Below are 12856 nucleotides of genomic sequence, written 5' to 3'. Positions count from 1 at the left end.
GCCATGTAGGATGACAACATCCTGGGTTCGTACCCTTGAGACGGAACTGCGCTTCCTTCACTTTCCAGTCTGGTGGTTATGACCCTGCGCGCGAACCTGGACTCTGGGTGTCAACCATGATTTTTAAGTATTCACATATTGCTCAATTACTGTAATAGTCTTCTCTGATTTATCATTATATTTCCTGTTGCTCTTGTGGAAATTTCAACCATTCAGTTTGGAAATGAATTACAAGAAATGTCTTGTCATCAAAGTCGAAATTTCCACAAGAGCGCCAGGAAAAAATATATCAGAAATATCTGCCAAGCTGCGCTTTGTATTACCATGAATTAGGAACATTAACTGAGGTTTACTATTGCAGCTAAGTTTCAAAGACCTGATCACTAATCTATGTACATAGTTGGTCATTAACCTCAGCAGTAAGTAATACATATAGATGGAAGTTGTGTCGGATTTCCACTTGAGCGGTTTCAACCTACGTACCAGGATTTTGCTCTTAGCTATTGTTGTCAAGCCAAAAAGTTACAATTTTAAGAACTTTAATTATTCAGTAGCAGAAAATCTGACACCAATGTTAGCAATAAAACACTTGATAAGTTTTAGTAGTAGCTACAACTATAATAGACCATAAGTCAAGTATGCTGGTAGCATAAAATATTAAGTTCTTTTAAAACATTGAAAGCAGGAAACTAATATGTACTTTTTTAGAAACAAAATATGATAATCTAAACTAGTACACTGATTGTATGATTTGTCAGCGCTTTTACTTTGGAGGTCTGTCCCTATTCCGTATAATTTCTCAAGACAACTACCGGGTTTATAGGAGACGTTTAGTTTATTATTATGGTTAACATTTCATTAGATATTCTGGCGGGTTTTGCAAGATGTAAAATTGGGTCACATGCGTCAATCGTCTCCTTCAGAAGATTGTTTCGCATGTGCTTGTATAATTCCTTGTTTTATGATTTACATGCAGTACGTGGAACTCATCTTATTTAACCTTTATTACAGTTTGTACTAAAATACTAGTAATACTATAAGAAGTTCAGTGATATGAACTAACTGAACCTAAATGCAAGCTTGCTTGCGTTAGTTGCAGTTTAGCAATTTTCGCATTAGTGATCGGTCCCTGGATGGGTGACCGGAGTATTATTTGCTTCTCTATATTTCGAAATGCGTAGTGATTTATAGCCCATACCCTCCTTATTCAAGAAGTGGGGCATTAAACTAGCTGGTGATTATGGATATTTTAATAACCTTGTAGTCTTGTACCTAACATAGTTTTCTTCTTCTTAATAGTGTCATTGTTTAAAGTAACATATTCGCCCAAAGTAATAAAAGAATCATCCAAGTGTAACTTGCAAATATCAGACACATGTATAGTTCTAAAAATAAACAAAACCGTCGCGTGCTCCCTACACGCATCCACGATCCCTAGGCGCGGGCGCAGTCGTGAGGGAGTCGCACGTGCTCAATAATGGATTCAAATCAGGCCCGACAAAACGACTAGACACGACCAACATGATCGCCGACGGATATCTTCCTTTTCATGTTCCAACCGCACTTTTATTGTCAAGTGATGAAAGCTTTCCGTTACTGTAACATTTGTGATTTATCTGTCTGATCGAATGGAAGTTTTAGTTATTATTTTACAGTTTTCCATAAATCGACCATTTACCACAAATAAGAACACAATTATAAAAATAAAAGTTATATTTTTATGTTGATGATCAAGTCTGAATCAGTTAAAAGGTAAAAAAAAGGTATTCGTAAGTTTTATTAGAAATCAGCGAATTCTGATTCATATCGACAATGGTTTGCTGGCTTTATTGGCTCTTCCTCATACCTCTCGAAGTTGCTAGTATCTCCTGGAGCTCTGTATTTGGGTACGAATGGCGGTTGTGCGCGGCAGTTGAGGATAGCCTCCCACTCAATTCCCTTAAACCATTTGTGATTCTTAAAGTCCATGACCCCATCCTTCATTACTCCGAATCTCTTGGTTATATCAGTCTGCAGCACGTTGCGAATGAGATCTCGCAAATCAGCATTGAAACACGAGGGACATCTATATTTTGCAGCAACAATTTTTTCGTACGTTTTCATAGGCTCGTTGGCATAAAAAGGAGGAAAACCTGCATTCATTTCGTAAAGAAGAACTCCGAATGACCACCAATCTACCGAAAAACCATATCCTTTGCTCAATATCAATTCTGGAGCTAAATACTCCGGCGTCCCACACAGAGTCCACGTACGGCCCTGTAATACTTTACAGAAACCAAAATCGGTTATTTTTAAATAACCATTTTTGTCTATTAATATGTTTTCAGGCTTCAGATCACGGTAGACTAGATGGCAGAAATGCAAATATTCCAAAGCTAATATTACTTGGCTTGCATAAAATTTTGCTAATTGCTCCTCGAACTTTCCCATCCTACGAAGGTGGGTGAACATTTCTCCTCCTGGCACAAAGGGCATCACAAAGTAAATATAACTATTGTCTTTAGAGCTAAATTCCATGGAGACCGTGAATGGAAATCTTATAGCTTCAAGAATACGTTTTTCGTTTAACGTATGATCAATTTGTTTCATCTTAACTATTTTTTCCTTTTCCAAAACTTTCATAGCGTATAGTTTGCTACTGGTTTTGTGCTTTAACAATATAACTCTACCGAATGCTCCGGTACCTAAAGTCTTAACACGATCTAGTTCGGAAAATGATACTTTAAATGTTGGTTTCTTCGCCAATCGTTCATCGAATTCATTTTTCAACTTCTTCAGATATTTAGTGTACTGTTGTTGCTGCTCTTCTGTATATCCATCTCGTACTTCCATTACAGCCTGAGTATTTAATCCGTATGAACTGGTTTTGTCTATAGTACTACCACCTCTGCGTGAGTACATATTTGTAATTATTGTAAAATATAACCATGGCCGTCTAGATCCGTTTAATCGAAATGTCTCGGCCTTCGAATAAAAAAATATACGAGTAAGGAAATTCGCAATCATTAGTGAGTTTCCTAGAAAATGGAAAGTAAACGAGGGTTGTAAGGAGTGCGGGGCGAGGGGTGAACGAACCCTCCCGGTAGAATCAGCTGTGTTTAGGGTGCCACGTTATACCGCCGACAGCCGGTCGCCGTCCCGACTCTTGTATTGATCAGCCCCACGTGAAACTTTCCTCCCTTGCATGTGTCCTGAACTATACTATTATGGACGTTTACTGCAGATGAATTAGCTTTGATTTTGCTTTGTTTGACAAAATATCTTTTAATTTAAAAAGCAAATTACACAATAGTGCATTCGAATTAACATGTATGTATAAAGATTTCTCGCTTTGTTTACAATATAAATACGAATTCAGATAACATTCGTTGTTATCAAAATGTGTCACCGATAATAAAAGAGACAGCCAAAACGTAGTATAATCTTCGCTGAGCAATTGACGCATAGAACAGACGTTAGTGGGACACCATTTGCAAATACAACTTTGGCCGTTGGCATTCGTTCGTGTACCGTTATCGAAGACTACTTATAAATCGTACACACCATTTTTTATATAGCTTGTGTATGACGCATGACTCAGGCAAATATCGATAGCAAAGTACTAACCTATTCAAGTTCTAAGAACCTATATGATTCTGCCAGACAGATGTTTTATGATGTAGAAATCTATCTAGCTGTTGTTCGTGCGATTTTTATCATTTGAAGGCAATAATGCTTTCAGCTAGATTCTTGACAATGCGCAATGCAACCATTACAAAACTTCTTTGAAGCGACAGTCAAATGCAAAATGCATTTTCGATTCCACTGGCGCTCAAATGAACTCTGCAACTACAGAAGTAATATTAATACTGTGTGCAATATAAATAAATACTGAATATTCAATATGTACGAATAGGCAGGCTTGTCAAAATCGAATGACTATATCGAATCGATTTGTGCCATGCCCATGCTGATTAATGGTAAGTCATTAGGTCATATTGATAATATCGATGAACAGTAAAATTAATAAACAAAAGGTAGCAAAGTACGAGTAGTGTAGTAACTACTGGTAGTTTGCTTTTTTAGTCAATGTGTTAAATAAAAACAATCAAATGCAAAACCTAAAGCCAAAAACATTTCATTTAGCGCTCATTGGAAATCTGAAAATTGTCATGTTATTTGTAGGCTTTGAGCTAAAGCGATTTATATATTGCTTCCTGAACATTCAGTAAGAAATTGTTTATTACTGATAGCTGCATCAACAGTCTTTGTTTAACCGCAGTGTTTTGTCTGTCACTGTCTGTTCGGCGTACCCTTTCACCCAAACGGGTTCTTGAACTGAGATAGGTTTCATCACGATAGATACGTTGCTATGACTTTATTGCGTGATTTGACGGTGACCTCGATTACGTGATCACCACCGGGGTTTCGTTGCCTCCAAGGTCAAGGATACTTGATTGGCTATTTTATTATTGCTCTTTTTGATTTTAGTAAAAAATATACATAATAAGAGTTTCTGAAATATATCATAATAGCTTTTGCACGCGGCTTCGCCCGCGTAATTTTTCCGGGATAAAAATGTACCCTATGTCCTTCTCCATACTTCAAACTAGATATACGCAACATTTCAAAAAGTTTGGTTGAGTAGATAGAGCGTGAATAGGTAACAAACTTACTTTCGCATTTATATTACCTATTAAGTAGTTAAGATAGCATCTTCTTCTGTGTTAACCTTACTATTTTCTGGCTGACAGTCATATCTCAACAAACACCATTTTCATTTCATTAGTTTCTTGTTAGACAACTTCGTTCATTACATTCCCATATGACTGCCTCGTTGTTTGTGTTCGTCTAAAATTTCTTTGTTGGAAGTTAAAGAGGTGGAACGACCAACAAAAGTGACACAGGTCCAATTGTTTGGTGTTTATTGTGTGTGTGTTTATTTATCTAGTGTTTATTTATCTATAACAAAAACTCATTTAGTATTTAGATTTTGAGTTACGTAAACTTCCCAATACGGCTCTAAGTTGGTATTGTATGGTGAAAGTGTGACATTGGTTTTACTGAATAAGTATATAACGACTTCGGATTGAACAAGTTTTATCTTTAGCAAGTGATAAATGGTTTTTGTTCGGTTTGTCAATATATTTTATACCTTACGTCCCTGTCATTTCATATAATCACGGGAACTGCCAAGTCTGTTAGTTCAGCTTGTCGGTCGTCGGTCAAGGTTGTGAAGCACCGCAGTCCGCATTCGCGACTTGGCAGCGCACCAGTTTGGCGCATTGAGATTCTTGCTATAGCTGTGACGAGGCATTCAAAACTGCACTTTAGATATTAAAATGTTTGACTACAAGCAGATGTCGCTCGAAAATGTTCTTCCATTAGTTTATTAATTTTAGAGCGACCTTGGCAATATTTTTTTTGCATTGCATTAGCAATTCCAGTAACAATAGCTCACAAAAACATTTAAACTCATTTGAGAGAATAATTTAAAAATTCTGTACCAGTGGAATACACATCATTAGCCTGCATGTTTTTAGGTCATACTTTTGTTTCCTATTACTTCTTCAGCAGGAAAGCCAAGCCGACGAAAAAGGTTGCTCATTAACTCCACGTGCTCATGACGGTTATTTTTCGAGGACACTAGCCGTCGAAAAAACTAGACTGCGAACTTGTTTACCAACGATGTCGGTTATGCGTGCTACTTACTATTAAGAAGCATTAGCTAATGTGTTTAGCCCTCAATTGTATGAAGCATTAATTGGATTAAGTAATCCCATATAAGCTTATGATCGCCAGCCCCCTCAATTTGCTTATAGTTTCTGCAGAGGCGGACCAGACCTAATTTCGCTCAATAATTCAATATAGATCGACCTAAATATTTAACTTTTATGATATGGACGATAAAATTAACGAATACTGGTATAAGTCTGTACATTTTAATAGATCCGGTAAGAAACTTCGCGAGATGTGTTCGTGAAATGTCATATAAATCAAGTCACTGCAATGCAGTCTCGCCACATAAATTACACTGAACCTCATTGCATTGTTATTCAGATTCTACTTGACTATCAATAATGTCGCGATCGAACATCTGACTTTACCCAAATAGTTGGCTTCGCGCGGACTGTTTAATGTTCGCTAATTTCGAACATGTCTTACGTCAACACCAAGAAAACACCATTCTATATTTATAAAATGACCTCTAAATCTTGTTTTGAATTGTGAAAGAAGTATAAAATAAAATTGGATTTCCATTTATTGCGAATTTGAGAATAAACACGCGATCGTAATGTTAAATATTAAATGGATCGAAATCAATCTCCTGTAGCAACAGTTTAGGAACTGAAGAGCACTAAAAGCTTTTGACGTTATCGGTCGACGCGGATTAACATTTTAAGATAAACCTTGCCAAGTTTGTTATATTGCTAAGGGCTTTACTCCGATTTTGCCTTTCAAACGCCATTGTTTATTAACGAATCCTCATTGTTCTAGTGACTTTTCTTATTATTGAAATGTAAGCCGTATTTCAAATTACTCTAAAGTGACATGTCTCATTATTTATTTTTGAGCCTTAACCAGAACCTTTAAAATGTAAACTCTTGGTGCTTGGGTATTTATTTTGATCTTTTTCATTCGAAGCTCCTGTTCTGTAGATTCGGATTCTGATAACAGTGACAAACTTGCAATACCAATGGTTAAACTTATCTTTTGATTATATGTTTATATATTATTTATTTCAGTCCATAGTGACTGTATTTATAAATCGTATCAGATAGTTTTCAACATTGTTAATTTAAAATCCGTTAATTTATTATAACGAAGTTAATCAGTTTTAACTCTGCCATTTCCACGACACCAGCCAAAGGTTCAGGGCTTTTACGCATAGAGTGCCCTTTACCCCTGTCTCTCCATGCAGTAAAAATACCTCACCTTTTACATTATAAATACACATATTCTCAGCAGCGATCAATACTCACTCTCGTATTACGTAGGATTTTATTAATATTACTATTGTTTCGTTTGCGTTCTTGTGAACCATTGAATAAAGTATTTTAGAAAACCTACCACTGTCTGTTTCCTTCATTAAACTGGAGCTGAATGCTCCAGTTTATTGAGTGAAATCAACATCAAAACATTTATTGCTAGCACTGAGAAAAACTTCTTCATTGATTTGACATTGATAATACCAATGTAAACAACAAATAAACACAAATTAAGACCCATTGGTGAATTGTTTTGTTTGCTCATGAAAGACATTAGAAGAAATTAAATCACATCATTGCCACGGCATCCCACGGCACACATGCTTTTACGTTCCAGTTAACAAATTTAACGATAGCTTCGTCAGTCAGATGCGTTATACGCATTACATCATACTGTAGTTTATTGTTTTGTTCTTGAACTTATCATATTTAATTTGCCTCGCTCATCTTCCATCACTCGGACCTCACGATCAACATCGCGGTGTGTAGAATCATATGTTATTTATAGTATAGTATTATGTATTCATTACAATCATTATGTATGCATGCGTGATTGTGAAATCTACAGTTGGAACAATTACATCATTATGTGCTTCTTTCTATTACTGTTACTGTATAATATTAAATGTTACCTTTACAGAAATATCGTTTTTTGTTTTGACAGGATTGAAATACCCCAACACCCCAAATGTTATTGACCTTGTAAACAAATGCGTTGCAGTGAAGATTGTTTATTTACTAAGTGGAAGAACTCATTTGTGTTTACATTGCTCTAGATCCAGTCTAGATAACTCTTGAGTATAGCTCAAGAGTTATCTAGACTGGATGTTACTCAGTTTTGTTCGCTATGACTCACTATACACTATAATTTACGATATCCACCGGAAATATAGTTGTTACGGCTAAACCTAAGTGTTATGCTAGCCTAGTCATTCACCGACCTCAATATTCAAATACGAAAAGCTTATTGGATAATTTGCCTCATATTCTAGAATCATATCAGTATTATTGATGTTTTATTTACTGTTGATTTCTCATGAATTCATGAAATAGGTACTACATCACGTAAAAGTAAATTAACTTCAAATCCAATTTCCCAAAATAAAGCAGATTTAGCTAAGAAAAACTGTCAACTTATGATAAATGACGTCTAGCGAACAGCGTCTCAATTTCGTACTAAAACTTTCATCAAGTCTCAAGTAGTTGGGACTCATCTTCATTGTTCAAAGGCGCCTCCATCTCGGCGTTAATGCTTAGGACTTCTTTTGTCATTGTGGCCCTGGCATAGACATAGATGAGGGATGAAAGAAAGCTTTTATTCTTCGTCATCTTTAGTTGCATGTGCAACCTTGTTTTGTTTACTTTATGTCTCAAGATATGAAGCTTTTGTTTAGTCTTGTTTTTTGTTACGGTGGTGTTAATATTTAGTTTTGTTAGTGAAATGTGCAATGAGTACTATGAGTAATTTTCCTACCCATTTGTCTGAATCTTAGTATCTATTATGTTTTAAGAATACACTTACGCCCTTCATCTGTATTCAATTTCTGTAATTCTAAACCTTGGCAAGATTTACCAGTTTCGAATCAGCAGAATTAGATTTGTGGGCACGAAAGCGTAAAAAAACAAGCAATCAGTAGTATTTAAATAGTTAATTTCTCGTATAAAGTTAACTTTATATTATATGGTTATACAAGAGATTTTCCTCTAAGAAATGGAAATAATGCACGTGTTTCTGAAGTCTCTAGGTCGACCTAGTTAAGTTTAAAATATTAATTCATAATGGTTTCTTCCATCTCATCGTCTTAAAAACTTTAGTAAAATTATGTAGGTAGAACTTTGTAACGTGGTACATATAAAACTTAAGGAATAAGTCCAGCTCTGTGGTTGCTTTGGTCCTTATGAATTAACTATGATGACAAAAAGTGTCACTAAATGTGAATAATTCTATTGAGACTTATTAATTATTACATTACTAAGAATAAGACAGTTGAAGAAAACTGCACTTTTCAAACACAAAACAAAGAAAGTAGAGTAGACAACGCGATGTTGGGATACTCAAGGAAATGCCACAAGGGTAAGAACCGGTTCGTACACATTCACAACTTCACGTTCCACCGGTCGCTGACACATCGCTGTGGGCCAATCAAACAATTAAACTTGCCACAGTTTCATTTGCTACACGAAATGGATGGATCATTTGATGAAACAAGCAAGAAGTCTATCTCTCTCTCATCTGAGCGTTTTCCCGATCCACAATCCACTTTTCTATCTAATTTCTCTCTCCTACACTTCGCACGGTCTTCGGCATCCTTAGTTGTCAGTTTCTGAAATTAGCTTACCACATAGAAAAAGGGCAGACCATATAAATATTATAGTTTCACTAAAGAATTAATAATATCAGACTTTATTCATATGTTTATATGGATTTTATTCCTCGAAATTATTCTTAATTATATCAAACTTGTTTTAAATTGTTACTACTAAAGCAAACTGTATTGTTTATCAACACTAGTTAATAATGATAACTAATACAGTTTTGTAATATGCATATGGTAGATTTGTTATCTATGCAAAATGTGATTTATCTACTTTCTTTTTCTTATGAGTTTTAAGAAAATATAATTTGAAATTTAAATCGATTTGCACTCTGCTTGATAATTACCTTTAGTTACTTGCAATCATATTCGTAATCTTATCTTAATCAAATTACGCTTATTTTTTAAATAATATCGGTAAAATTATACATTCGCCTATTTTCTTTAAATTTTATCGATGATGCTGGTGCATTTTTAGATGTATTTAAATTACATGATTTGTAATTTCGTTTTAGTATGTGATGTGTTTAAAACATACATGATATCCAAAACTTTGTCTCAACCTGTTCATTTTGTTTAATTTTTATCAATATCAAATGGTTGCTTTTGAACTCTTGCATTTGAGATTTAATAGTGAACAATATTCTAAATACATCTTAAGATTTCCTCATCCAGTTAATAGTCCTTATGATTTCCTCTATTACTCAACAGGTCTTGGTTTGCCGAGCCTGCGGTTGCGTTAGTAAGACGATCTAACCACATTTAACCCCTGTTCCAGCACGTCAACGAACCTTCTGACTGGTTTACATATCATAGATATCCTGTTTTATGAATATATTATGAATTCTTCCCATTTCTAGCCCTTTGATTATATAGTCTCGCTCGTTTCGCTATACGCCTCTCGGTTTAAGTTTTCAATGTATGTTTTTTGAATCTTGTTTTATCTCCCCGTTTGTAATCAATTTAAGTGGTTAAAGTCCTAATGATACATAAAAGTTTATTCCATTCAACATCATTTTTGTCTTCTTTGTTTTCTTACCTTATGGAAGGAATGTTTGCTTGCCACAAACCGCAGTTAGCAATTTATTACCAGCAGTTCATGGCTGCCATTACTTAAGTCATAAAGCGACGAAATATTATTCCCCTTTTAGGGCCACCCTTATTTTTAACACTATTATGTTTCATTTTCGGAATAATGTATTTGTATGGCTGCATAATACTATTATCATTAAAGCTAATGAACTTTGGTTTGTCCAGTTTTCATTTTAAGATTATAAAATTTACCTACTGCTATAGATTTAGGAAATCAAAACGCTCGCTACGCGATTTCTTATGATTTATCTATCTCTATTGTTTCTATCAATCTATCTTCTATTAATTCTATCTATTTGACGACCTCGGTGGCGCAGTGGTAAAGTGCTTGCCTCTGAACCGAGAGGTCCCAGGTTCGATCCCCGGTCGGGTCATGATGGAAAATGATCTTTTTCTGATTGGCCCGGGTCTTGGATGTTTATCTATATATGTATTTGTTATAAAATATGGTATCGTTGAGTTAGTATCCCATAACACAAGTCTCGAACTTACTTTGGGGCTAGCTCGATCTGTGTGATTCGTCCTAATATATTTATTTATTTATTTATCAATTACACTAATAAATGTTTCTATTTTATTTCAGATTTGTCCAAAAACCGATTCAGCGATTTGCCGGAAGAACTTACGACATACATATATTTGGAGAAATTGCTGCTCTCACAAAATATAATCAGAAACGTGCCGGAAGCGGTCGGGAATCTGCAATCCCTTACGTATTTAGATCTCAGGTGAGCTCATTATACTCAAGCCATCTCAACCTTGTTACTAGGTACTAGCTGCGTCCTGGGGCTCCGCCCCCTCGAAATTTCGGATGAAAAGTACATATGTACTGTTTGAAGTTTAATTTTACTTGTGTGAAAAACTAAGAAACGTGGGTTTAAGGATTTATTACCCTTCAACTAATTCCTTTTCTAAACATTTATGATGATTGTAAACTTGGAATATTCCACTTTCACCATGGTTTCCAAAGTGAATAAAAGACGTATGTAAAAGTTTAACACTTTAATGGAATGAAACTTACACACTAATAAATCTTGTCGGCTTGCGTGCCATCCGTTTTGGCATGAAATCAAATTAATTCTAATTAGCGCTTTACTTAATTACCGTCACTAACTCGATACAAATTATAACAATTTATGTTCTCTCGTACTCATATAATTCGCGTTCCGCAGCACTTGCATCAAATCCATTTTAACATTCAGACGAAATTCTTCCGGAATAGATTTCATATGTGGTAATAGAGACAGTAGGAATAATTTGTCTGGATCGTCGTCGTTTTTATTGACCTCGACATTAGCAAAAGCAAAATCACTGTGTGTATTACTGGTTCGTGGTATTTTCGCTGGAACCTCAACGTTGTCGGCGTCATTAGAATATTCTACATATACTTCTTGACTTTCCTCGTTGTCATTATCGTCTTCCGAACTTTGATGTTCTGGATTCATTAACTTTAATCTCTTTTTAGTTCTCCACACTTTCTTCTGGGGCCTTGAATTGCTATCCTCGGATCCCAAATCGAAATCTCTGTCTTGTGAATCTTCGGACTTCAAAAGGAACTGCAGTTGTTTATTGTAAATGTAAGGTCTTCTAGTCCGGCCTGGGTTCGAGATGTACTTTTGGAAGCAATCTCTGATGCTCTTCCATTTCTTCTGGATTTGCAGTTCTAAAACAAATAAATAATTTACTTTAAAATATTTCATATTAATCATATTTAACCATAAACAACAGTCGCACTTGCAGTTCTAAAACAAATAAATAATTTACTTTAACCATAAACAACAGTCACAATTAAATATAGATATTAGCTGCAATACTATCTTTGTTTTGTTCAGGTTAGCCTACTCGTAGCGCCACCTATCTTTAGGGTACAGAAACATTCCATAGAATTTGTGAATGCAATCAACGCGCGTGGTTTTGTTTACATCACAATGAAAAAGTAAATAATGAAGTGTGGGAATATTTACCTAGTTCTCTTGTCTCGCTTTTAGACACCTTCATATCTGGATCCATCAATTCTCGAACGATTTCAAGCCATAACTCGTGACGTAGGTGTTTATCGCGGTAATCTGGGTGTTCGAAGTTCCATATCCCTGGTCTCTTCTTCACCTCTGCTATCAGATTTTCTGGGTCGTATTCCAGTTGCATTGTCATTATGTTGAACGCCTAAAATGTAACAAATAAACGCCGTGTTTACGAACGGGCGAGCGCCGGGCGACTGACGCGGCGCTCGGCGTGGCAACGCCGCGATTTGTGGTCCGCTTCAAAATGGCCGCTAGCGTGTAGGGTGTACCTGTGTGACCGAGAAGGGCGGATTATAGGACAGCTAAGTACTATAAAAAAGCAAATAAACTTTTGAGCCTATAACTGTTTTTTGTGATAAGTGACTTCACAATTACAAAATTTTGAAATAGTTCTTAATCAGACGCCATTTTGATGATGTCAATATTAACCAAATCTGGTTTTATCAATACTTTTTCACAT

At 35.6% G+C, this 12856-nt stretch overlaps 3 protein-coding genes across 5 annotated transcripts in view; 1 reads left to right on the top strand and 2 right to left on the bottom strand.

Annotated features, from left to right (window-relative positions):
- The window catches only part of Lrch (Leucine-rich-repeats and calponin homology domain protein), a 48847-nt gene that overhangs the window by 9502 nt on the left and 26489 nt on the right, over positions 1 to 12856 (top strand). For all 3 annotated transcript variants that reach the window (XM_053760386.1, XM_053760295.1, XM_053760211.1), the window contains exon 2: positions 10959 to 11103. In XM_053760386.1, coding sequence (XP_053616361.1) covers positions 10959 to 11103 — 145 coding nt within the window. The remainder of the gene's footprint in view (positions 1 to 10958; positions 11104 to 12856) is intronic.
- LOC128678718 (cAMP-dependent protein kinase catalytic subunit alpha-like) lies at positions 1696 to 3842 on the bottom strand. The gene has a single exon (XM_053760507.2). It carries the CDS (start codon positions 3004 to 3006, stop codon positions 1780 to 1782), a length of 1227 nt encoding a protein of 408 aa, XP_053616482.1. The 5' UTR covers positions 3007 to 3842; the 3' UTR covers positions 1696 to 1779.
- On the bottom strand, positions 11363 to 12649 carry LOC128678787 (uncharacterized). Its single transcript, XM_053760630.2, has 2 exons — positions 12340 to 12649; positions 11363 to 12038 (listed from the first exon to the last, which is right to left on the bottom strand). The coding sequence occupies exons 1-2, from the start codon at positions 12524 to 12526 to the stop codon at positions 11500 to 11502; spliced, it is 726 nt and encodes a 241-aa protein (XP_053616605.1). The 5' UTR covers positions 12527 to 12649; the 3' UTR covers positions 11363 to 11499.

The sequence above is a fragment of the Plodia interpunctella genome, chromosome 1, assembly GCF_027563975.2.
Source record: "Plodia interpunctella isolate USDA-ARS_2022_Savannah chromosome 1, ilPloInte3.2, whole genome shotgun sequence".
NCBI classification, from domain to species: domain Eukaryota; kingdom Metazoa; phylum Arthropoda; class Insecta; order Lepidoptera; family Pyralidae; genus Plodia; species Plodia interpunctella.
This window is presented reverse-complemented; position numbering and strand designations above follow the sequence as displayed.

What these genes read in the sequence shown, in the direction of transcription:
- LOC128678718 (XM_053760507.2), bottom strand. Translation starts at nt 3,006, where the DNA reads ATGATTGCGAATTTCCTTACTCGTATATTTTTTTATTCGAAGGCCGAG.
- LOC128678787 (XM_053760630.2), bottom strand. Translation starts at nt 12,526, where the DNA reads ATGACAATGCAACTGGAATACGACCCAGAAAATCTGATAGCAGAGGTG. An exon ending in AAGCGAGACAAGAGAACTAG is followed by an intron (nt 12,039 to 12,339) that starts GTAAATATTCCC and finishes TATTTGTTTTAG; the next exon opens with AACTGCAAATCCAGAAGAAA.